Source organism: Microcebus murinus, chromosome 27 (assembly GCF_040939455.1).
Source record: "Microcebus murinus isolate Inina chromosome 27, M.murinus_Inina_mat1.0, whole genome shotgun sequence".
Lineage (NCBI taxonomy): Eukaryota > Metazoa > Chordata > Mammalia > Primates > Cheirogaleidae > Microcebus > Microcebus murinus.
In genome coordinates, this window is record NC_134130.1 from 905,775 (window position 1) to 928,474 (window position 22,700).

Genomic DNA, 22,700 nt, shown 5'->3' on the forward strand with positions numbered 1-22,700 from the left:
GGGAAGTTCGAACGAAGTGAGGCAGACACAGCCGAGTTTGGGTGGGGGATCACATTTATTGGTTTGAGGTCACAGGTCAAGTCACTCACTTGTCCCCACAGCAGGGAGGGGGGAGGGTGTGGTCACGGGTGGGGGCCCAGGGAGGGTGCTGGGGCCTGGGAGCGTGGCTCAGCCCTGCCTGGGCCCCCAGAGCAGGACGCAAAGCCCCCCAGGCCTGCCCCCATGGGGGGCGGGCAGGAGCCCCACAGACATGGGGCAGGAGGCGGCACTGTGGAGGGCTGGCTTCATGCCTTCTTGCAGTTCTAGGGTGGGAGAAAGACCCCATGAGAAAGCTGGGGACACGTGTCTGGGGGGCGGTGCTGTGGGTCCATCCTCCTCGGACCTCGCTGCCCACCCAAAGTGGGGCGGACTGGAACCCCACCTCCCAGCCCGCCTTACGCCTGGCCGGCTAGAGCCGGCTAGAGCTCGTCATGGTCCCCGTCAGCAGGTTCAGGCGGTGGCTCTGGGCAGGCGGCTGGTGTCATCAGCTCCATGAGGTATTCGCAGCGACTGGGCTCTGTGGTGCTGGTCACCATCGTCTCCTTCCCGCACAGGAGGCGCACCTGGGACAGGGCAGGCAGGTGGGCGCCCGGCGCGGCCGGCCCTGGGTCCCCCAGCCCACCCTCGGGGCCCCCAGCCCAGTCCCGGGGCCCCCAGCCCAGCCCCGCCCAGCCCCGCCCGCAGGCACTCACGGTGGTGGAGCGGTTGGGGCCCTGCCAGCAGCCCGTGCCCTGCTCGTACTTCATGGCACTGAACTTGTCATGGTCGGGGCCGGCCCAGGAGCCCCAGGTGCTGCGCGAGAGGAGAGGGGGGTGCTGAGTGCCATCCACAGGGCGCCGGGGAAGGGGTGGGGGGAGGCCCAGCCCAAGCCCACTCACCCGAGGCTGGTGGCGGAGCCGCCGAGTTTAGGTTTCTGCGACACGAGCTTGAAGGGGCAGAGGCGGTAGACGTATCTGGGGAGGCGCAGGGCTGGTGGCGGAGGCGGCACGAGGACCCCAGCCTCCTCCCCACACCTCCCCCTGCATCCTCGCTGCGGCCACATCTGGAGCGCCTGGAACTCCGACTGGCCCGGGAACTGCCCCTCCGACCACTCCACCGGGAACCCGCCAGTCCCCTCCACCTCCAGGGCCGCCGCCCGCCCCGCGCTGGGGACGTACTCGTTGGTGGTGAGCTCGTAGCACTGGCTGTACAGGTAGGCGAACTCCCCGTTGGGGCCAAAGTCAAAGGAAATCTCCTGCTCCAGGTTCCTGGAAGCGGAGGCCGAGGGGGTCAGGGGCAGCCGAGGACACTCGAGCTGACACGAGAGGGCTGGGCAGAGGGCCTCTGGGGACCCTCCCTGCGGGAGCCAGGCCCGCCCAGCCCCTGGCTGCCCGGACGACTCGGGTCCCAGCTCCTCGGAGCCTGGCGGCAGGTGCTGAGGGCAGAGGACCCGTCCGTGCGTCGGCCCCTACCTGATGGATTCCTCCATGTCCCTCAAGGACCGCTCGGCCTCCTCGAACTTGTTTCGGGCCTCCTGGGCGGCTGGGGTGGGACAGGGGAGGGCGTGGAGGTCAGAGGTGTCCCAGTACCCGTGGGGGAAGATGGCAAAGCGGTGCCGCGACTGCGCCTGCGTTCCCCCTGGCCCTGCGCCCACTCCGGGCAAGGACTGGCCCGGGAAGGCCTCGGGGGCCTTGCCAGCCACAGGGCGGCCCCAACGGCTGCCCAGGCTCCCGGGCCCAGGTGGCGCCTGGCCTACCACAGGTGACACAAACAAGCCGCAGCCCGTTGGGACGTTGGAGGATCCCTAGGGCCCACAGGGGTGGGACTGGCTTGCTCCGGCCCCCTCCAGGCCTCCCAAGACACCCAGGCTCGCTCAGAGCCAGCCAAGCCCACGGCAGAGGCAGACCAGGGCGCTAACTCTCCCCGACTGCACGGAGTGCCACCGCGGCAGGACGTGCTGGGCCCTCCCGGCCCCGGCCGCACTCACCGTCAATTAAAACCTGCGTCTCCTCGTCGTAGGGCGGCATCTTGTCCTCCTCCGAGGGGCTGGCGGGCTGGGGCGGCGCGAGCGGGGGCGGGGCCTCCTGGGGAAGGGCGGAGTCAGCAGACAGCCCCGCCCCGCCCCACCCCCTCCCTCCCCCAGACACACACCTTGGGCTGCTCCCCCGGCACCTCAGACTCATCTTCCTCCTCCTCCTCCTCAGCCTCTTCCTCAGCTGCTTCCTCCTCCTCTTCCTCCTCCTCCACTGGGGGTGAGGCCGCCGGGGGCTGCTCCTCCTTGGGCTCCGTCCCATCGGGGGCAGAGGGCGCGGGCAGGTCAGCAGGCAGCGCCTGGCGGGCGAGCGGGCGGAGCCGCTGACGCTGTGGGTTCGGGGTTGGGGTCCCTCCCACCCACGCCTCGGCCTGGTCCCCGCCCCCCTCCCGAGGGGCCTGGGGAGGCGTAGCCCGCGGGGTGGCGAGGCTCTGCGCCCAGCTGGCCGGGGTGGCCCAGCGCCAGAACTGGAGGCAGCTCCTTTGTAAGGCGGCGGGGGCAGGGCAGGGCGGGTCAGGACCACGTGTGTCCCCTCCCCCGTCACCGTCCCCACTCCCGCTGACCTCAGACCGGTACTTGTCTTTGATGTTGGCCCAGACGCGGTCGTGGAAGAAGGCAGCATTCGTCGGTGCGTCCCCGCCGAGGAGGGCCTGTGTGCGGTGGGGGTGGTGTCAGGACCCCGGCCTGCCGGGCACTTGGGCTGCGGTGCCAGGCACGGGCGGGCTGGGCCCGGCGCCCTCGTGGGGGGTGATGAGGCGCTGACACCGGGAGGGGGCAGCACAGGCCTGTGACAGGAGATGGGAGGGGGCCCAGGGTGCAGAGACTAGGGGGGGGCAGAAACTGAGACAGAGAGAGGGGCAGATGGACGAGAGAGACAGCACAGGACGTGCCAGGCCCCTCGAAGGACCAGGGGGCAGGGGGCAGGGGCAGGCGTGGGAAACAGGCTAACTTGGCTCCAGCCTCGGTCCCACCCGGCCAGGGGAGCAGCCCTGGGTGGCTGCACCGGCCTCACCAGGGAGGCACCCCCGGGAGTGCCCCCCCCACCGGGGCAGCCCAGACCCGCTGTCCCTTCCCTTGCCCTGAGGTCACCGTGGGGCAATGCTCCCTAGAAGCCCCAGGCCAAGGGCAGCCGGGGTACCTGGGCTTCCGCTTCAGAGACCGCTCCGTCCCCGTCTGTGTCCAGCTCTGGGTGGGTCTGCAGCTCGGCCATGGACACCCTGCGGGGCACAGGCCAGCAAAGCAGAGGTCGGGAGTTGGAGCCCCGATCTGGCCCCACAGCCCCGAGAGGAGCAGTCCCCACCCCCAACCGCCAGCCAGGGAACGGCCCCTGCTCGTTCTGCCCCCCTGGTCCCTCGGAAGGGACCCCTGCATCATTCCCCATGACCCCCGACAGCCCACCCTCCACCAGGGGACACAGCAAGTTCAGGGCACAGCCGGGATCCCAGCCCAGAGCTGGCTTTGGCCAAAACAGACCAGGCCACAGAGTCTAGGTGAAAGGTAATTGGTCCCTAGACCCCAGCCACAGTCCTGGGCCAGGGCTCCACGCTGGCTCCCCGGGAGGCAGGTTTCCTGGTCTCCTCACGCAGAGCGTGTACTCCTGAGTGGCACTCGACGCCTGGTTGCACAGGCTCCGGATCAGCTCGGACCCCACGAGAGACCCAGCGGGGCTCTGGCTGGTTTCTAAAGGTGGAGATGGGGGAAGGGACCCCAGGACCAGGGCAGGCAGCTCCAGCTCAGAGACACTCACGCCCCATCCATGTCGTCATCCAGCTCCTGGAAGGCTTCAGCTGCCAGCTCCTGCTCCCTCTGGGCCCTGGAGACGGCCAGCTGCTCTGTGGAGGGGGCAGCTCTGTCACCAGGGCCCTGCCCACTGGCTCCCGCCACCCCACACCTACCCACCATCCTCCCCCAGTTATCCCATGGGGCTCCTGCTGTGTGCAGATGGTCCCTCCTCTGCCCACCTCATCACCTAGCATGGGCGGAGGGGAAAGCAGCCACAACGGCAGCTCCAATGATTAAGCTCCTACTGCATAGCAGGCTTCAACTTGGTCCTCTACGCACAGGATAATAACAATAGCTGGTGTTTCCTCTGCAGAGCCTTGGGTTACCCCAGGAGACCCCACGGTGACCCCAAAGACCCAGCTGACACCATTCCTCTCACAGATGAGGGCCTGAAGGGTCCCTGAGGCGCTGGCAGGTGAAAGGAAATGCCCAGGGCCCAGGCCAGACTGTCTGCCCAGAGACCCTCTGCTCTGCCCTGCCACCCTTTAAGAATCTGGATCAAAACATAGTGGTAGCCTCTGAGTCACCAACTCCACCACACCGAGAACCTGTCCCAAGGAAAAGCGGGCCCGAGTTTGCCCAGGCCCATGGGAAAGGATGCTCTCGTTACAGCACAAAACAAGAGAGAGGCAGGCAGAGACAAGACAAGTGAATTCACTTCCTAAAACATGGCCCAGCAGAAAAGTCCCAGGCCCCAGCACCAAAGACTAATGAAGAAAGGGAGAAAATATCTCCCTTTGCAGACAAAGGGCCAGCCACCATATGTAAAAAGCTCTTACAAATAATGAAAATGAACACCAAAAACCTGATAGGAAAACTAGTAACTGGATTAGATAAGTTGTGCTAAGGCCATACAATGGAACCCACATGGCTGTTAAGAGGAAGGAGGGTCCTAACACATGCTGGTGAACCTCAACGTCATGCAGAGAGCAAGAAGCGACAAACAGAGGGCAACATACTATAGGATTCTGCTTATTCAGAATGTCAAGGACAGGCACATCTATAGAGATAGAAAGTAGGCCGGGCGTGGTGGCTCATGCCTATAATCCTAGCACTCTGGGAGGCTGAGGCAGGCGGACTGCTTGAGGTCAGGAGTTCGAAACCAGCCTGAGCAAGACCCTGTCTCTACTAAAAAAAATAGAAATAAATTAATTGACCAACTAAAAATATATATACAAAAAATTAGGCCGGGCGCGGTGGCTCACGCCTGTAATCTTAGCACTGAGGGAGGCCGAGGTGGGAGGATCGCTTGAGGCCAGGAGTTTGAAACCAGCCTGGGCAACATAATGAGACCCAGTTTCCACAAAAAAATAATTAGCTGAGCATGGTGGCATGCACCTGTAGTCCCAGCTACTCAGGAGGCGGAGGTGGGAAGAAGATCCCTTGAGCCCAGGAGTTCGAGGCTGCAGTGAGCTATGATTGCACCACTGCACCCCAGCCTGGGCCACCAAGGGGGACCCTGTCTCTACAACGATAAATAAATAAATAAAATGGCTGAAGTGGCCCATAAGAGTAAGGTCGAGTGTTCTATACCACTGTAGGCTGACTACAATTAACAATATATAGTCTCAAATAGGCAGGAGGAGGACATTGAAGTTTCCCAACACAAAGAAATCATAAATGTCTGAGATGATGGATAAGCTAATTACCCTGATCTGATCACTACACATTATGAGTACCGAAACATCATTATGTACCCCATAAAAAATTAAAATAAAATGGTTGAAATGGTAAAATTTTGTGTTATATGTGTTTTACTACAATAAAAAAAATGAAAAAAAAAAAAAGAATTGGCACAGGCTGGTACAAAGTCCTTCCTCGGTATCCTTGAGGGATTGGTTGTAACACCCCCCCTTTATATACCATAGCACAGTGTGTGCATATAACATATGCACATCCTCCGTGTATTTTAAACCATTTCTCAATTACTTATAGCTCCTAATACAATGTAAGTGCCATGTGAATAGTTGTTACACTGTACATTTTTAGGAATAATGATGAGAAAAGTCTGTACGTGTTGATGAACATGGTCTACATTGGTGCTGTCACCAGCTGCACGTGGCCACTGAGCACTCGAAACATGGCTTTAGAGCTCATGCTCAGAGTTACTATGCTGTGCAGAACTGAAGCTCTGTTTGGGATGGACAGGAAGAGTCTGAAGGTTTTGAACCATCTGCATAGACATTACCCTGAGGAACAAAGACTTTCTTTTTCTATTTTATTACTTTCTGAATTGCTTTCAAAACACTTTTAAAATAAAGAATAAGTGCCTGTAGTCCCAGCTACTTGGGAGGCTGAGGCAGGTAGCCTGCTGAAGCCCTGGATAACACAGTGAGCCCCTCATCTTGAAAAATAAATAAAATAAAGAATATGGATTTTTTTTTTTAAAGACAAGGTCTTGCTATGTTGTCCAGGCTGGTCTCGAACTCCTGGGTTCAAGCGATACTCCCGAGTAGCTGGGACTACAGGCACACATGACATTTGGCTTGGATTTCTTCTAAATGAGATGGAAACCAGGAAGAAACAGAGCAAGGGACTTCCAGCTTCCTTTCAATGCCCGGGTTGCATCTCATGTCTCTGTCGCTCCTGATGAATCTGGCCTTGGAACTCACTACACTTGAAAGTCCAAGTTGGGTGACCTTGTGTTGTACCTGGCTGCAAAACCCAAGAAGGCAGACAGAGCACAGAAGACAGAACATGGGGAAGCAGAGCAATCACCCCCAACCTGTTTAGGACCTATACGCAGGCCTTGACACCTGGCAGCAATGATCCCATCTGCTGCCTCCAGGGATGGGCATGTGACCCAGACCTAACCAATCAAAACCTGTACTGTAATTCTCGGCTCCAAGGGATTGGTTCATGGATAGCCATGTGACCTGAAATGAGCCAACAGGAGCCTGCCCTGGAATTTTTGCTGGCGCTTGTGGGAAAGTGGTGCTCTCTACCTGCTCGGGCTGCTAAGCATGAAGGAAAAAGGCCTGGCTGCCTATAGTCACACTGGCACAGGTAGAGGAGACGGAGCCCAGAGGTAGAGGGAGGACTCCCACCTTCTGGGAAGCCCTGGGTCCCACTAGGCCTGAAGCTTCCACTGCTGAAGAAGTGGACTCACACTGGATTTTTGTCACACGTGATCAGAAGAGCCTTGATCTCTAGAAGGCAGCTGGAAGCTACCTCAGGGCCCTTGTACCTGTTCCCTCTGCCTGGCTTGCTCCTCCCTCTGCAGGCAGGGGCTTTGTCTGTCTTGTCCAAAGCTGCACTGCTAGCAGCTGGAGTATGCCAAGTACACAGCAGATGCTCAGCAAATACTTACTGGATAAACTAATGAACTACTTGGTACGAGAAATCGGGATGAGCCAGTTAGCAGAGGGAGGAAAGGAAAAACGCAGCAGATGCCCTAAGAGACACAGATCAACAGCATGGCCTCAGAGAGGGGGCTGCCTTGGTTCTCGACGGCCACCCAGTTCCTAGCTTCCAGCCTTGTGGGTCGCTAGGACCACACCTCCAAATCCTTCCAGCAATACTTTGTTCTTTAACTTGCAGTGGGTTTCCATCCACCCCACCACCCCTTCTGTCCTGCTTCCAGCTGAGTCCCTACCCCACAGAGCACACTGGGCACCCAAGGACTAAGAATGAAGGCCAAGGCTTTGGACTTCCAGTAATGACAGCACAGCTTGTCAACAGCAAAGGATGCTGGACACAGCATAAAAAATCATCCTCCTAAAACCAACTAACACAATAGATACAGCCAGGGCAAAGCAGGAACTCGGGAAGGCAAGGAAACAAAGAAGCCACTTGTGCCCTAAGGGACTTTGCCAATCCTGGCAAATCTGGATGCCTGATTTTTTTTCTTTTACTCTCTTTTTTTTTTTTGAGACAAGGTCTCGCTCTATTACTCCAGGTAGAGTGCAGTGGCGTCATCACAGCTCGCTGCAACCTCCAACTCCTGGGCTCAAGTGATCTTCCTGCCTCAGCCTCCTGGGGAACTGGGACTACAAGCACACACCACCATGCTCAGCTAATTTTTCTGCTTTTTGTTTGTTTTTTAGTTAGAGACGAGGTCTCGCTCTTGCTCAGGCTGGTCTTGAACTCCTGGCCTCAAGTGATCCTCCCCCTCGGCCTCCCAGAGTGCTAGGATTACAGGTGTGAGCCACCGCGCCCGGCCTGGATGCCTGTTTTGATGAGACCTTGTGGGGTTATGGGTGACTGGATTCAAAGTGCAAGGTAGGGGAGATCCCCCAACTACCTCAGGAAACTGTCCCCTCAGTGACAGGCTGGATCAGAAATAACCAACTTGAGTACACGTCTCAGTTCTCACACTGCCCAAGAGTTTGGAGGAACCTCAAACGTTAGATTTAGATTTGGGGGGGATCCCTGAGTTGCAGTGTTCTTAGCCATCTGACCGAAAGAAAAGAAGATTCTCTCTAGAAAAGAACCTCTCTTCCTGGGCTGAATACTATTTGTATAAATAATTTTCAAACATGATGACCAACACACAATCAAAGATAACTAGGCACACGAGGAAACGCAGCACCATGCTAAAAAATCAGCTGATGAAGACAACAGATAACGAGCAACAGCCTCCTAGGCCCAGGCTGCTCCTGTCCAGGAGTGAGGGTGAGTACTCCGGCCGCCCAGGACGTACCTTCCCACATCTTCTGGTGCTGTTCTTTGGCCTCCTTCTCTGGCTTCTCAGCCTCCTCCTTCACTGTCCGCAGCATCTCCACCTGGTCTTCCAGAGACTTCTTTCCATCCTGGAGCTCAATGAGCTTTTGCTGGGTGGGCAGAAGGCAAGAGACCAGCTCTCCTCTGCTCACTGTCTACCTCCTCCCTGCCTCCATTCCACAGGGCAGCCAAGGGACTGTTCCAAAATACACACCTCCCTAGGTCCCTTGCTGTGCTTCCCTGCAGCCCTTTGGACAGAAGCCTCAATGTAGCCTACAAGGCCTCAGGTAACCAGGCCCCTGTCTGCTTCTCAAGCCCCGTATGTTGCACCCCTGCCTTAAACTCTTGGATCCAACTGCCCTGACACCATTCAGACCCCAACACTTTCCTGCCTCCAGTTCTTTAATTTTTTTTTTTTTTTTGTAGTAGAGATGAGGTCTCACTCTTGCTCAGGCTGGTCTCAAACTCCTGACCTCAAGGAATCCTTCCACCTCAACCTCCTAGAGTGCTAGGATTACAGGCCTAAGCCACCGCGCCTGGCCCCAGTTCTTTGAACATGCTGTTCCTTCAGCCTGAAACACTCTCCCTGGCTAACCCCAAATTACCCTATGGATTCTAGTTTAGATAGAAGTTTCCTACTCCAGGAAGTCTTTCCTGCCTCCTTCCCCCAAGACAGAGAAGGAAGAGGACTGGGCAAGAGCCTCTCCTATGCCTCACAGCCCCAAACTTCCCTTCACCCAGCATCCCTGGGGGTCACTTTCTGTCTGTCTGTCTGTCTGTCCCTTGCACTAGACGATGAGCTGCTTGAGGCAGATCCAGGTCTGGCTGCAGCCTCCCGTCAGTGCACGGCACACCGTGGGCCTCTGTGGACAGTTCAACAAGGAGCAGGTGTGCTGGGCTGGCTCTGTTTCAGGGATGGGGCCCACAAGCTGTAGCCTAAGCCCCCGTGGTGTCACGTTCCTCCCAAGACCTTTGTAGACACCTTAGCCTGGCCTCGTGTCAGGCTCCTCCCACCTCCCCAGGAGGGCAAAGGTCACTTGGAGTTGACCTCACCGCATTATTCTCCCAGTGTCCCCGGAATTCGAGAGGGATCTCATTGCCCCTTGAATTTAGGGGGGACCTCACTAGGCATGGGGGTGGGAGAGAAAAGACCTGAACCTTTCTTGGGCAGGAAAACAGAGCTGGAGCCCTCACTCAGTGGGTGGAGCAGGAGCCCAGAAGCAGTGGTGACGACACTGACCCATCAAACAGCCATCGGGGTGGCAAGGAGGTAGGCAGAGACACACACCCGGGGACCCCTAAGCAACCACCTATTGAACTAATCCAGCTGCTGCTCACTGGCGTTACCTTATTGATCTGCCCCCCAGCCCCAAACTGCATGGTCATACGGTCACAGACTGTCTTACAGACAATGGGACCACAGAACTGGGATACAAAGAAGCGTCCCTGCTGTCCCCAGGAGGCAGCAGAGGCCCTTCAAGCCCACGTCGGTCTCATGTCCAAGGTCCTAATCAACACCTGAGATGACTGCCACCCACTCGGGAGCTACTTAGCTAAGAACTAATGCCCAGCACGCAACTGAGAAAGGTACAGGCAGGCGGAAACTTGCCCAAGGACACTACTAGTCAGGGGCAGGTGGCTTTCCAGCCCATGTCAGCCCTGGGGCCCCCTCACCTGCTTCTCCTCCCGGGACTTCTTCCAGTCCTCGATAAGGATCTTCTTCAAGCGGAACCCCTCTCGGGTGACCTCTGCCATCTGCTGTAGAGATTCCCTCTCTTTACGGCCCTTCTCTCTGGGTGGGGGTGGACACACAGGTACCACCAGTGGGCATTTAGGCCACCAGGTCTGCCTTTCCCAAAAAAGGGCTCAACCCATCTGCTAATCCATCCCCCCAACCCCCGGCCCTTGCCAACCGTGGTGGGAAAAGCAAGAGAGCAAACTCCCCTGGGAACCCAGGCTCTCTCAACCTCAGCACCCTTCATCCCTGTCTTTGGAAGGAGGGACGGAGGCCAGGGTCTGCCCACTCTTGGGGTCAGGGAAGGGACTAGGGAGTGCTGGGAGGTCGATCTAGAAGTCAGCTCCCAAGAGAAAGTGGAAAGAAAGAACAGAAATCAGACTCCCAGACAAACAGACAATCTGGTTAGTGAGTGTGTTGTGCTCAATCCAACCTCTACTTAAAAGATCTGAAATCAGGAGAGTTTACATCAATATTGGGACTTTGAAAAACTAATCCAGCCCTCTCAACTGGAGTTCAAAACAGCTGTTCCTTTTCTCTCTCTTTTTTTGGATACAAAGTCTAGCTCTATTGCCCCGGCTAGAGTGCAGTGGCATCATCAGAGCTCACTGCAACCTCAAACCCCTGGGCTCAAGTGATCCTTCTGCCCCATCCTCCTGAGTAGCTACAGATGCATACCGCCACATCTGGCTAATTTTTAAAATTTTTTTGTAGAAATGGGGTCTCACTGTTGCCCAGATTGGTCTCGAACTCCTGGCCTCACAGCTGTTCTTTTAGATGCCACAATCCCCACCACTCCCTCCTGCCTCATACTCAGCCTCCTTCTGTTGTTTACATCACCTGCCTGTAGGTGTTTAAGTTTTTAGGCCCTGCTGCAGAGCGCGACAATTAAAAGTTTGGAGTCAGAAGTTAGGCTGACCTGGGTTTGAGTCCTGGCTCTGCCATCTCCTCGCTGTGTGGCCCTGGGGAAGTCATTTCCCCTTCTATACTTCAGTTTCCTTATCTATTGACTAGGGAAACAGTTACGTTTACTTTAGGACTAGAGACAAAGCCAGTGATTAGGGTTCAAAAGGCACCTGGGAGAGAGTGAGCACTCACTCAATAGCCAAACACAGAAGTGAGAACGGGCCTGATTGTCTGGGTGGGACAAGGCAAGGTCCTGGGGTGGGGTGATGGGAGGGGTATTGTCACCCACGTACCTGCAGGTGTTCTCACAGACGATGCCGCTGTTGTACTCATCTGTCCCATCGCAGCAGTCTGAGGCAGAGGGAGGGGCCGAGATCAGACCTGGCAGTGCCTCCTCCCGCCCTCCACCCACTGCCTCATTCCCCCAACCCCATGCGTCCTCACTCACCACAAATTCCATCGTTGACCCGGCTGGAGGGGATATACAGGGGCTTGTAGCCAGTGTTGGTGCAGTGGAAGCTGCCGTTAGGACAGGCAGCTGTACCTGTCAGAAACAAGGGGGGAGGGGGGTTTGTGGAGTCCACTCAGGGCCAGAAATGTCCTATCCATAGACAGAGCCCCAGAAACCACATGCATGCAGAGAGCAAAAGAAAGGTAGGAACGGCCGGGTGCAGTGGCTCACGCCTGTAATCCTAGAACTCTGGAAGGCCGAGGTGGGCGGATAGCTTGAGGTCAGGAGTTCAAAACCAGCCTCTTGCAAGAGCAAGATCCAGTCTCTACTATAAATAGAAAGAAATTAATTGGCCAACTAATATATATAGAAAAAATTAGCGGGGCATGGTGGCGCATGCCTGTAGTCCCAGCTACTCGAGAGGCTGAGGCAGCAGGATTGTTTGAGCCCAGGAGTTGAAGGTTGCTGTGAGCTAGGCTGACGCCACGGCACTCACTCTAGCCTGGGCAACAAAGCGAGACTCTGTCAAAAAAAAAAAAGAAAGAAAGAAAAGGAAAAAGGAAGGGAGGGAGGAAGGGAGGGAGGGAGGGAGGGAGGGAGGGAGGGAGGGAGGAAGGAAGGAAGGAAAGAAGGAAGGAAGGAAGGAAGGAAGGAAGGAAGGAAGGAAGGAAGGAAGGAAGGAAGGAAGGAAGGAAGGACCGACCAAGGGAAGCAAAGCTGCATGCTCCAGGCCTGAAACAATTCTCCAGTGGTCCCTCCCTCCTCCCCTCACTGAGACTGAAGCCCTTTAAAACAAGCTCCTGCCTTTACTTTTTTTTTTTTTTTTTCTGACAGGGTCTCACTCTGTCACTCAGGCTGGAGTGCAGTGGCTTCAATGAATGGAGAACAAACTCACCTGGCTCATCTGAGCCATCCTTGCAGTCACAGTAGTCATCGTTGACCTGATCAAAGGGGATGGTGGCTGAACCGTCTAGGCAAGTGAAAGGCTTGGATTCGTCATAGAAGTGATGGTCTGCAGGGAGAGAGGGGGAGGAGGCTCAGTCCCTCCCACACCCTACCCCCAAGTCCAGCCTGGCGGGAAGATGAATAGGACTCACTGGTGAGGGAGACACCCCAGGGCCTCTTGACCTCCACAGCCCAGCAAAGGGGTAGCAGCAGCAGAAGCGGCGGCAGCAACATCTCTTACTGGAGGCTCTGAGACCGGAAACAGGTTCTGTGGGAGGAAGCAGGCTGCGGGGAGATGCGCTCTCCCCACGCTGTGGTAAGAAAAGGGCGCCCGGTCAATGGGAGAGGGCTACTTCCAGCCAATTGGATTCCTCCACGGCTTCTGGGCAATGAAGCTCGCTCACTTGGCTTCCGATACGGGGGTGAGAGGCAAGGGTCTCTCAATCCTGGCCAGTGGAGGGGAGTCTTACTTTGCTCAAATCAATGGTGGGGACCTCAAAACCTTCGCTCCTTGTGCCCAATTGTGGCCCAGTTCCCGCCAATGAGGCCAAAGGGGTTAAGTCTCTCCACCCCCAACACACACACGAACCCTCCGGCTGCCCCTTATAGGAAATTGGGGTGTCCTCCCACCCGCTAGTTCGGCACCTACACGAGGCCAGGGCAAAGGTCGATATTCGCCGCGCCCCCCTTGCCCAGCAGCCACGGTTCCTGCTGTAGAAAGAAAGCGGAAAAGTCCGGCATACGTCCCTTCCGGTATTACGTCGCGTACGGAAACGGCGGCTCAGGGCCGCCATGTTGGGAGAGGCAAAAGAGGGGGCGGTGCCGGAATCCAGACGGCCATCTTGGGCAGGACTGTGAAGCCTTAGAGAAGATAGTTCTGAAGGCTCGCTCTTAATGGCGGCGCAGCGTACCTCCATCTTGGGAGTGGCGGAAAGGAAAGTTCCTGAAAAATACCAGCGAAACCCCGGCGGGGGAAGGGAAGGAAGGACGGAGGAAAATGGGATGAACATGTGATTCCCAACGTACCCTCCCCTACAGTCCCGCGGCGCAGCTCTGCCCCGCCCCCTGGTGGGACCGCCCCTCCGCGCAGCGTCAGCCAATGAAAGTGGTGCAATGGAACGCGGGTGATCTCCATGGAAACACCGGAGGGAGGAGGGGAGGAGGTTACCTAGCAACTGGTGGATGCTGAGAGGCCCCGCCAAGCGGTCGGAAAGTGCATTTCCAGAGCCCAAGGAACCGGAGCTGACAGATCCTGGACTGGGGCGACTGAGTCCTAGTTGCCCCCCCTAACCCTTAGGGGCCCCCGGCCCCAACCCAATCATGACGTCTCCCCTGTGCTGGGCGGCCGCCACCAACGCCCCTCCTGCTCAGGACCAGGTAACGAAGCAATCTTCCAAGGTCAAAAACAGGAAGGCTTCGCCCAAGTATGGCCAACCCGGAAGCAAGAGCGCCATCCATGGCTGGTCCCCACCCCATTCGAAGGCAGGACGACCCCGCCGCGGTGTGGGGAAGTCCACTGTGCACTTGCAGATGGCTGAGTTACAAAGAAAGATACAACTGTTAGGTAAGATGGCTCCAGAGAGCACAGAGGGTCAGGGGTCAACCGTGTCCACGCAGTCTTCTGGCCAGACATAGTGTGACAAAGGCGTTTCACCAGCGTGAGTCTAGGTGGCCATGGCTTTCCTCATCTCACTTTTAAAACTTCTCCTGAGCTCAGCACCGAGTGGACTGTATTTCATACTTTAATGTAATTTCAGCTCTTCTACGTATGAGGGGGTAAAGACCATCGATTATAGAGCCAGATCTTCTGCGTTGAAATCCTGGCTCTGCACAATCATTGTTTGACCTTGGGGAACTAAGAGTAACCTAATTGCTCTCAGTTTCTCCATATGTTAAATGGGGATGGTAAGCATACAACGTAGGTACTTGAAATATGTAACGTGCTTAGTGCCTGGTACATAGTAAAGTACTATAAAGTGCAAACCAGCGGTTCTCAATGAAGGAGGGTAATTTTGCTCCTCAGGGGCCATTTGGCAATGTCTGGAGACATATTTGGTTGTCACCCTGTTTTGGGGTGGGGTGTCTGCTATTGGCATCTGGCCGGTAGAAGCCAGGATGCTGCTCACATCCTGCAAGGCACAGGACAGCTCCCCACAGCAAATGTTAGTAATTATCCAGCCCACATGTCAGTGATGTTGAGGTTGAGGAATCTTTGGGTGTAAGCCATTAATGTTGTTATCATTTTTATTATTCTTAAGAGGCAATCTTGCGTAGCTCTTGAAGGTGTAGGTGCAGGAGTGAGACCGAATGTGAGCTTGAACAATTTAGCCAGCCTGAGCCTCAGTCTCCCCATCTGTGAAATGGGTACATGATATGCATACAGATATATGCCTATTGTTGTATGGCATATGATACACGGAAATCTCTTAGTCCAGTATCCAACACATAATACAGGCTCAAAGAGAAGAGGAGTCGATGCTTGAACAACCCCAGTTTGACCTGTGAAGGTCCATTTACATGAGGATTTTTTTTTTTTTTTGATAAATAGAGTTGGCCTTCTGTATCCATGGGTTCCACATCTATTAATACAACCAAACTACGATCAAAAATACAGTATTCTCACGATGCAAACCAGAGTGTGTGGGCTGACTACGGGACTTGAATACGTGTGGACTTTGTTATAATCAGGGGTCCCAGAACCAATCCCCTAAGTATACTGAGTGGCAACTGTATTGCTATAATGTTAAGTTGATGATTGCAAAAAGATCTTGCCTCTGGGATGTTGAAGCCACCCAGTGACACTGAGCTGCATCTGCCCACCCACCCCACCCCCCGCCCCTTAGAGGGTGACCGGAAGGCCTTTTATGAGAGCTCCCAGTGGAACATCAAGAAGAACCAGGAGACCATTAACCAGCTCCGCGAGGAGACAAAGGCACTGGAACTGCAGCTGATGGACCTGCTCAAGGTGAGGGTGCAGAGGCAGGTGAAGGGATTCCAGGGGACAGGGGGGGACAGCACCTGGCCTCAGGTGGAGGTGGCTTGGGTGAGGAGTGACTGGAATCGTCTTCTTGCAGGGAGATGAGAAAGTGGTCCAGACAGTGATTCAGGAATGGAAGGCAGAGAAGCCATACCTGAAGAACAGGACAGGCCAGGTTTGCTCCACTCTCTCACCCCACCACCCATCGCCCATTGCCCTTCACTTCCAGCCTGGGTCCTCTCCCCTCTGGACTTCCTGTCTCCAGTCCCACCCTGTCCAATTCTTTCTCCATGTGCTTGCTCAATTCAATCTTTACTGAACTGTGCATTGTGCTTGCACCTGGCACGGTATTAGGTGCAGTGAAAAAAACAGACCGAGTCTCCACCCTTAAAAAGATCATATCCTCCAAGCACAGTGGCTCACACCTGTCATCCCAGCACTTTGGGAGGCCAAGGCAGGACAATCACTTGAAGCCAGGAGTCTGAGACCAGCCTGGGCAACATAGCAAGACTCCATCTGTACACAAAATTTAAAAAATTGGCCAAATGTGGTGTTGTGTGCCTGCTTGGGAGGCTGAAGTGGGAGGATTGCTTGAGTGCTGGAGTTAGAAAAAATAAAGTGTATATCTTGGTGAGGGAAACAGGTAAAAACAAACAACAACAACAACAACAAAGAAAAAAATACAAGACCAGCCTGAGCAAGAGTGAGACTCCATCTCAACCAAAAATAGAAATAGCTGGGCGACTAAAAATATGAAAAATTAGCAGGGTGCGGTGGCATGCGGCTGTAGTCTCAGCTATTCTGGAGGCTGAGACAGGAGGATCGCTTGAGCCCAAGAGTTTGAGGTTGCTGTGAGCTATGATGACACCATGGCACTCTAGCCTGGGGAACAGAGTGAGACTTTGTCTCAAAAAGAAACGAAAAAAGAAAAGAAACAAAGTCATTTCTAGTAGTACCTGGAGAAAGGAATAAAACAAAACAGTGTGACTTGCTAGAGAGGTGGGGATGGGGTGGGCACTTTAGATTTGGGGGTGGGGTCAGCAAAGAGCTGTCATTCTCTTCTGGAAATGATAATTTGAGCTGAGAATGGGACAGGCAGGAAAATATTTGGGGAAGAGCATGCTCCAGGCAGAGAGAACACCAAGTGCAAAGGCCCTGGAGTAGGAACAAGCTTAAAATGTGGGAGATCCAGAGGGAGGCGAGGGTGGCAGGAGAGTGAGGGAAGGGGCTCTGTAGCAGATGAGGTAGTGATGACAGCCAGGGCTCAGCCATGCAACAGGCATTGTTGGCCACGATGAAGAGCATGAACTTCATAGCAAGAACCAGAGACGTGGAAAATGGACTTTGAGGAGGCAAAAGGGCAGGCCGGGAGTAGGTCATCCAGGGGAAATATGGGGCTAGGCGTGGTTGCTCACGCCTGCAGTCCCACCACTTTGGGAGGACAAGACAGAAGGATCACTGAGCCCAGGAATTCGAGGCTGCAGTGAGCTAGGATCGCACCACTGCCATCCAGCCTGGGTGACAGAGTGAGACCCTGTGTCTTAAAAAAAAAAATAAAAAAGGATGGTGTGGGTGCACTAGGATAAAAGTGACGAAAATGGAAGGAAAGAGATCCCCAGGGGAACCTTTGAAATAGAATCGAATTTGTTAACAAATCGGATGTAGATGGGAGAGAAAGAAAAAAAGTTGAAGATGGTATCGAGGTTTGGGGTCGAGTACTTGGAAGGATAGAGCCGCCAAGACTGAGATGGGGGAGCCGTCAAAGGGCAGGTTTGGGGGGCCGATCATGTGCTTGACTTTGGAAGTGATGGTTTCGAAGCGCCTGTACAGACAGCTGGAAGGCAGTGTGTATTTGGAGACGTGAGCCTGGAGTTCAAAGGGGAGGCTAGATTCGGGTGTCTTCAGTATATCGATGGCTTTTAAAACCCTGAGACTGCGTAAGGTCACCGGGACTGAGAGAAGAGCCTCCGGGGCTCTCTCCAAAGACAAAGGAAATGGAGAAGGGGCGGCCAGGGAGGCGGGTGGAAAACTGGAGAGTGCAGGTGCGGAAGTCACACTGTGGGAGAAGGAAGGGGGAAGGACGAGGTGGGGGTTCAGGCCCCGCCCCTGTGCTCGCGCCCCTCCCCGCAGCAAGCCCTGGAGCTCCTGGACCACCGGCTCAGCGAGAAGGTGAAGCAGCTCAACGTGCTGCGGCACCAGCTGGTGCTGCGCCAGAGCCGGCTGGAAGAGCTCCAGCTGCAGCACCGCCTTCGCCAGATGGAGATGGCAGAGGCGCGCGACAGCAACACGGAGATAGCCAAGGTAGGGCCGGTGGCGCCTGCGGGGCAGGGGCCCTGGGGAGCCACCGAGGGCAGAGGGACTCAGCCCAGCTGTGCGGCCCTCTAGACCATGCGCAACCTGGAGAACCGCCTGGAAAAGGCCCGGATGAAGGCGGAGGAGGCGGAACACATAACCAGCGTGTACCTGCAGCTCAAGGCCTATCTACAGGTGGGTACTCGGGTGGCTAGGGCGGGGGAGGGAAGTAGGGAGGGCAGGCCCGGCCAGGGACAGCAGTCACAGGCCTGCCCCACCCCTCTGGCCCCAGGAGGAGAGCCTTAACTTTGAGAACCGGCTGGACTTCATGGAGGCTGAGGTGGTGAGGACCAAACACGAGCTGGAGGAACTGCACGTGGTGAACCAGGAGGCCATCAATACCCGGGACTTTGCCAAGGTGCGATCCCCAGCCCCTCCCACTTACCTCCCAGCGCCCTGCGGCACGGCGGTGCCAGCCTGTGCCCCTGCTCCCCTGGCCCCTCCAGAACCAGCTGCAGTATCTGGAGGAGACCATGCTACAGGAGCGCAGGAAGCGCGAGCGCTACGTGACCGACTGCAAGAAGCGCGCGGAGGAGAAGAAACTGGAGAACGAGCGCATGGAGCGCAAGGTGGGCGCACCCAGGGGTGGAGGGCTGTGAGCCCAGCCCACCCATGACCTGGCTGTGCCTGATCTAGACCTTTTCCCAACTCTTAAGGGTTCTCCTAACCCCCGTCCCTGACTCCACCCCGACTAGATGCGAGGACTCCTGCCGCCCCCTCCTTCCCACTTGATTGCCCCATTTTGGCTCTGACATGCCTCCAGCCCTCCTCTTACGCATTGACCATCCTTCCTCACCTGACTAGGCCCCCAGTCCTAAATCTGACCCTGCCTCTGGCCCAGCTGTTACCTAAGACCCCGACGCCTCTCTTGACTCCGCCCCTTGCCCAGCCCTTACCAAGGCTCTGTTCCGCCTACCTTCTGTTCTGCCACCCCTGCCCAGGTGCCCTTCCCTGGCCCCAAGCCTTTGCCTTTCCCTCCCCACCCCCCCCCCCGTCTGGATTCCCGTCCCCGACCCCTGCCTAAGCCCTGTCCGTGATCTGACCCGGCCGAACTCCGCACACAGACCCAGCGCGAGAACCTGCTGCTGCAGTCGGAGGACGCCCCCCAGGAGATACTGCGCCCCAAGGAGGAGGAGCTGCGGCGGCGCTGGAACATGTACCAGATGGAGGTGCTCTTCGGCAAGGTCAAGGACGCCACCGGCACAGCCGAGACGCATGTGAGTGCTGCCCGCAGCTCTCTCCGTCCCCTAGACGCGCCCCAGCGTGCCCAGGCGGGAGAGACCAACACACCCCGCCTCCCCGCTCCGCGGGGTCAGTTCTTCAGGACACAAACCTGCTCTCTTCCAAAGAGACATCCTTTCCCTCTCCAGCTACTGCCCAGTTCTTCTGCTGCCCTTCACAGCAAAACCAGCACGAGCTGTCTACACTCGCTCTCGTTTCTACACTTGCGGTCGTTCCCTTGACTTCTGTTCTGTCTTACACCACGCTGACTCCTTTGGCGTGTTGGCTCTAGGAGAACTGGAAGTGTTCTCTCTTGTTCTTTGTCTCTAGTGCCTGTGAAACGGCCTGGGACGCAGTAGAGGGCCCAGTGCCACGTTCAGATCTGGGCAAACAGGGTCCCTTACAGCCCCTTCCTTGAAATATTCTAACACTGCTGCGCCCCCCTCGGGCGCCTGGTTCCCCGCGGGAACGCTGGACCCTAGCCCAGCGTCTCTCCCCTTTGGGTGCCCTCCAGCTCCCTGCTAGGTCCAACCCCAGGAGTCTAGAACTCCCATCTATGAGGTCATTTGGGGACACCCAGGCGCGGGCCCCTTTGCAGAAGCGGCCCGGCTAGCAGATCGCTGCAGGGATGGGCGGTATTCCTTTGCGGGGTTGGGCGAGATTTGCCGACAGAAGTTGCTGGCACGTTGATTTTGGAAAGAAGTTGTGCTCCCCGTCGCGGCTGCCCCCGCAAGCTGATTTTGGCTGACTCTAATTCCTTATATAGACAAGAAAAGGCCCCGCAAAAAAATGATATATTGGGGCCGCACACCCTTGAAGCAGCCCTGAGTCCAACCCACAGAGTCCCCAGACATCACTGTGTTGTTAAAGCCACCAGCTTTGGCCACCTGTTCTGCGTGCTGGGGGGAAGAGGAGGTGTAGCGCAGCTGTGCCTCCCTCAGGCCCTGGCTCTGACTGGGGCTGGGGGACCTGCAGTCGGTGGTGCGGCGGTTCCTGGCCCAGAGCGACACCTTCGAGCAGTTGGAGACGCTCAAGAGGGAGAATGAGCAGGCGCTGGCGAAGTTGAAGGAAGAGAAGCAGCGGCTGCAGCGGGAACTAGAAGACCTCAAATACTCCGGGGAGGCCACGCTGGTGAGGTGAGGCCCGGGTGCCCCAGGGAGGGCGTGGAGGGTGCGGGATCTGCTGCGCTCCAGCCGAGCCCAGGTAGATGATCTCCCCGCTCCCTGCAGCCAGCAGAAGCTACAAACCGAGATCGAGGGGCGTCTCCAGGTGGAGGAGAAGCGGCAAGCTGAGGCCCAGGGTCACTTGGTGCGCACCTTGCGGGCGATGCAAACTGCCAAGGAGAGCCTGGAGCACCTGGCGAGCAAACTTAACCACATCACCGTGGTAGGCCCCGGCCCCTAGGAAGCCCCACCAGACCCTCCCAGGACCTACCCGGCCCAGCCACCCAGCAGGGGTTCCTGCCACACTGGTCAGCCCCAGGGAGCCCATGCCATCCTCTGTCCTGGACATCAGAGGCCCCGCCTATTGGAGAGGCCCCGCCCACATGGAAGCCCCGCCCCACTGCTCGAGTCCTCGCCCAGCATTCTTTTTTTTTGTTTTGTTTTGTTTTGTTTTGAGACAGAGTCTCGCTTGTTGACCAGGCTAGAGTGAGTGCGGTGGCGTCAGCCTCACTCACAGCAACCTCAAACTCCTGGGCTCAAGCGATCCTTCTGCCTCAGCCTCCCGAGTAGCTGGGACTACAGGCATGCGCCACCATGCCCGGCTAATTTTATATATATATTAGGTGGCCAATTAATTTCTTTCTATTTATAGTAGAGACGGGGTCTCGCTCTTGCTCAGGCTGGTTTCGAACTCCTGACCTCGAGCAATCCGCCCGCCTCAGCCTCCCAGAGTGCTGGGATGACAGGCGTGAGCCACCGCGCCCGGCTCAGGCTCAGCATTCGTTTTCACTCGCCAAAAGTCCCAAGACTTCTGATACTCTGTCCAGCCTCAAGTTCTGCCCCCATGGGAAAATCCCCACCCAAAACCTCAGAGACACCGCCCCAATCCTGGAGCCCCACCCCACCCGCAGCACACTCCTGCAGAAGACCATCCCCACCATGGCCTCTCTGGAGTCAGACACCAAAAGAGCTCCCTTACCCTTTTCCTGTAACGTTAGCGTTCAGAGGCCCCGCCCTCACAGGCGTGGCTTTGACTTCAGAGGCCCCGCCCCCAGGGGCTAGCACCACTCCTGTGGGTGGTCCTTACCTCAAAGGCCCCGCCCACGAGAGAAAGCCCCGCCCCTGGGCGGGCATGCCACCGAGGCCCCGCCCCTCTAGGCTGACCCGGCTCTGTCCCTGGCCGCAGGAGAACGGCCGCTTCCAGGGAAAGGAGTTGGATCCCAAGGCAGGTGACTATCTGCCGAACCTGCTGGGCCTGGTGGAGGAAAAGCTGCTGAAACTGCAAGGGCAGCTCGATAGCCAGGACGTGCCAGAGATGCTGCGCCACATCGCGGACCGCGAGGTGCTCCTGCCGCCGAGGCCAGGGCTCCCCAGGCCAGGGAGTGGGGCTGAGGGTGCGGGCTGGGTGGGAAGGCCAGCGAGCCGGGAGCAGCAACCCTCGCGAGGCCTGGTGGGGGCTGACGAGCCAGGAAGGGGCCTTAGGGACAACGGGTGAGGTTTGAGGGTGAGCCTAAGACACAAGGGCGAGAAGCCAGAAGAACTGCCCGCAGGACCCGGGAGGCCAGAGGTCGTGGCTAGGGGATCAGGGGTAGGCCTCAAGAGGCCTAGGGACAGGGCCCAGAGACCAGGCGTTGGCCTGAGTGACAAGGGGTGGAGCTGAGCAGGAGGGATAGGGGTGGGCCCTGGTCTCTCTCTGGACTCAGAGCGTGTCTCGAATGGGGTGGGGAGGAGGGGGAATGGGACTTCTCTGTGGCCCCTGCCCCGCCCACATGGTTCTCTCCTGTCACCCCCCAGTTCTACGCCACCTTAGAGGGAAAGCTGCCCCAGTACAACACCCGCATCACCCTGCCTCTCGTCAGTTCCAAGGACAAGTTCTTTGGTCAGTATGGGCGGGGCACCGGAGGGAGGAGAGGGGTGGGGGTGGGGCCCCAAGCTGCGGGGCAGGGGGTGGTCCGCTGCCCGGCCCAGGGCAAGGTGGGAGTGGGGGGCTAAAGGCCCAGAGGGGACATCTGAGCCGGGGCCCTGTGTCCCGAACCCGCCCCCCCCCCTCCGGCCTCGGTGCCTCCAGTCGACGAAGAGGAGAGTGAGGACGAGGACAACATGGTGGTGAACCGCGCGGCGATCAAGATCCGTTCACAGAAGTTCATCGAAAGCCGCAACAAGAAGCGCAGTCGGTCGCGGAGGTCCTAGACTCACTCTCGCGCTCTCCTAGCGCCTGGGGTCCCCTTCGGAGCCCCCATCCCCTCTGGGCCCAGCGCTGGCCCACGGGGCCCCTGGAGGGCTGAACGCGGCCTGTACCCTGTACCCGAGCGGAGCAGACCGCCGGCGCGGGAGGAGAGGGGTGGCCGGGCCCGACGCTCCCACGGTAAATCTCCCAGCGGTCCGCGCCGGCCTCGCACTCGCGCAATAAAGGTCGCGCGCCAGCCCCCCGGGTATTCGCCTCTGCTTGACCCCGC

At 57.2% G+C, this 22,700-nt stretch overlaps 2 protein-coding genes across 5 annotated transcripts; one reads left to right on the forward strand and one right to left on the reverse strand.

Moving 5' to 3' along the window:
- Positions 1-36: 36 nt before the first annotated feature.
- PRKCSH (PRKCSH beta subunit of glucosidase II) lies at positions 37-13,283 on the reverse strand. Of its 3 annotated transcripts, none has more exons than XM_012790581.3 (17): positions 13,181-13,283; positions 12,684-12,799; positions 12,482-12,598; positions 11,584-11,679; positions 11,429-11,486; positions 10,169-10,286; positions 8,475-8,604; positions 3,798-3,882; positions 3,189-3,267; positions 2,614-2,700; positions 2,170-2,349; positions 2,006-2,102; positions 1,491-1,560; positions 1,197-1,286; positions 918-992; positions 732-831; positions 37-602 (listed from the first exon to the last, which is right to left on the reverse strand). In XM_012790581.3, the coding sequence occupies exons 2-17, from the start codon at positions 12,763-12,765 to the stop codon at positions 459-461; spliced, it is 1,608 nt and encodes a 535-aa protein (XP_012646035.2). In that variant the 5' UTR covers positions 12,766-12,799; positions 13,181-13,283; the 3' UTR covers positions 37-458. The 3 variants fall into 3 exon arrangements, with proteins under 3 accessions (XP_012646035.2, XP_012646034.2, XP_012646037.2); XM_012790580.3 differs by lacking the exon at positions 13,181-13,283 and having other exon boundaries at positions 37-302; positions 439-602; XM_012790583.3 differs by lacking the exon at positions 13,181-13,283 and having other exon boundaries at positions 2,191-2,349.
- ODAD3 (outer dynein arm docking complex subunit 3) lies at positions 12,728-22,669 on the forward strand. 2 transcript variants are annotated; one of them, XM_012790578.3, is made up of 13 exons: positions 12,728-12,847; positions 15,375-15,496; positions 15,606-15,683; positions 17,639-17,809; positions 17,894-17,995; positions 18,093-18,218; positions 18,307-18,429; positions 18,925-19,077; positions 20,057-20,217; positions 20,311-20,467; positions 21,431-21,586; positions 22,039-22,123; positions 22,313-22,669. In XM_012790578.3, exons 2-13 carry the CDS (start codon positions 15,482-15,484, stop codon positions 22,432-22,434), a joined length of 1,449 nt encoding a protein of 482 aa, XP_012646032.1. In that variant the 5' UTR covers positions 12,728-12,847; positions 15,375-15,481; the 3' UTR covers positions 22,435-22,669. The 2 variants fall into 2 exon arrangements, with proteins under 2 accessions (XP_012646032.1, XP_012646031.1); XM_012790577.3 differs by lacking the exon at positions 12,728-12,847 and adding an exon at positions 13,690-14,095.
- The last annotated feature ends 31 nt before the right edge of the window (positions 22,670-22,700 follow it).

What these genes read in the sequence shown, in the direction of transcription:
- PRKCSH (XM_012790581.3), bottom strand. Translation starts at nt 12,765, where the DNA reads ATGTTGCTGCCGCCGCTTCTGCTGCTGCTACCCCTTTGCTGGGCTGTG. An exon ending in CTGGGGTGTCTCCCTCACCA is followed by an intron (nt 12,599 to 12,683) that starts GTGAGTCCTATT and finishes CTCTCCCTGCAG; the next exon opens with ACCATCACTTCTATGACGAA. An exon ending in TACGAGCTCACCACCAACGA is followed by an intron (nt 993 to 1,196) that starts GTACGTCCCCAG and finishes GCGCCTCCCCAG; the next exon opens with ATACGTCTACCGCCTCTGCC.
- ODAD3 (XM_012790577.3), top strand. Translation starts at nt 13,852, where the DNA reads ATGACGTCTCCCCTGTGCTGGGCGGCCGCCACCAACGCCCCTCCTGCT. An exon ending in AAGAAAGATACAACTGTTAG is followed by an intron (nt 14,096 to 15,374) that starts GTAAGATGGCTC and finishes CCCGCCCCTTAG; the next exon opens with AGGGTGACCGGAAGGCCTTT. An exon ending in GGGGAGGCCACGCTGGTGAG is followed by an intron (nt 20,218 to 20,310) that starts GTGAGGCCCGGG and finishes CGCTCCCTGCAG; the next exon opens with CCAGCAGAAGCTACAAACCG.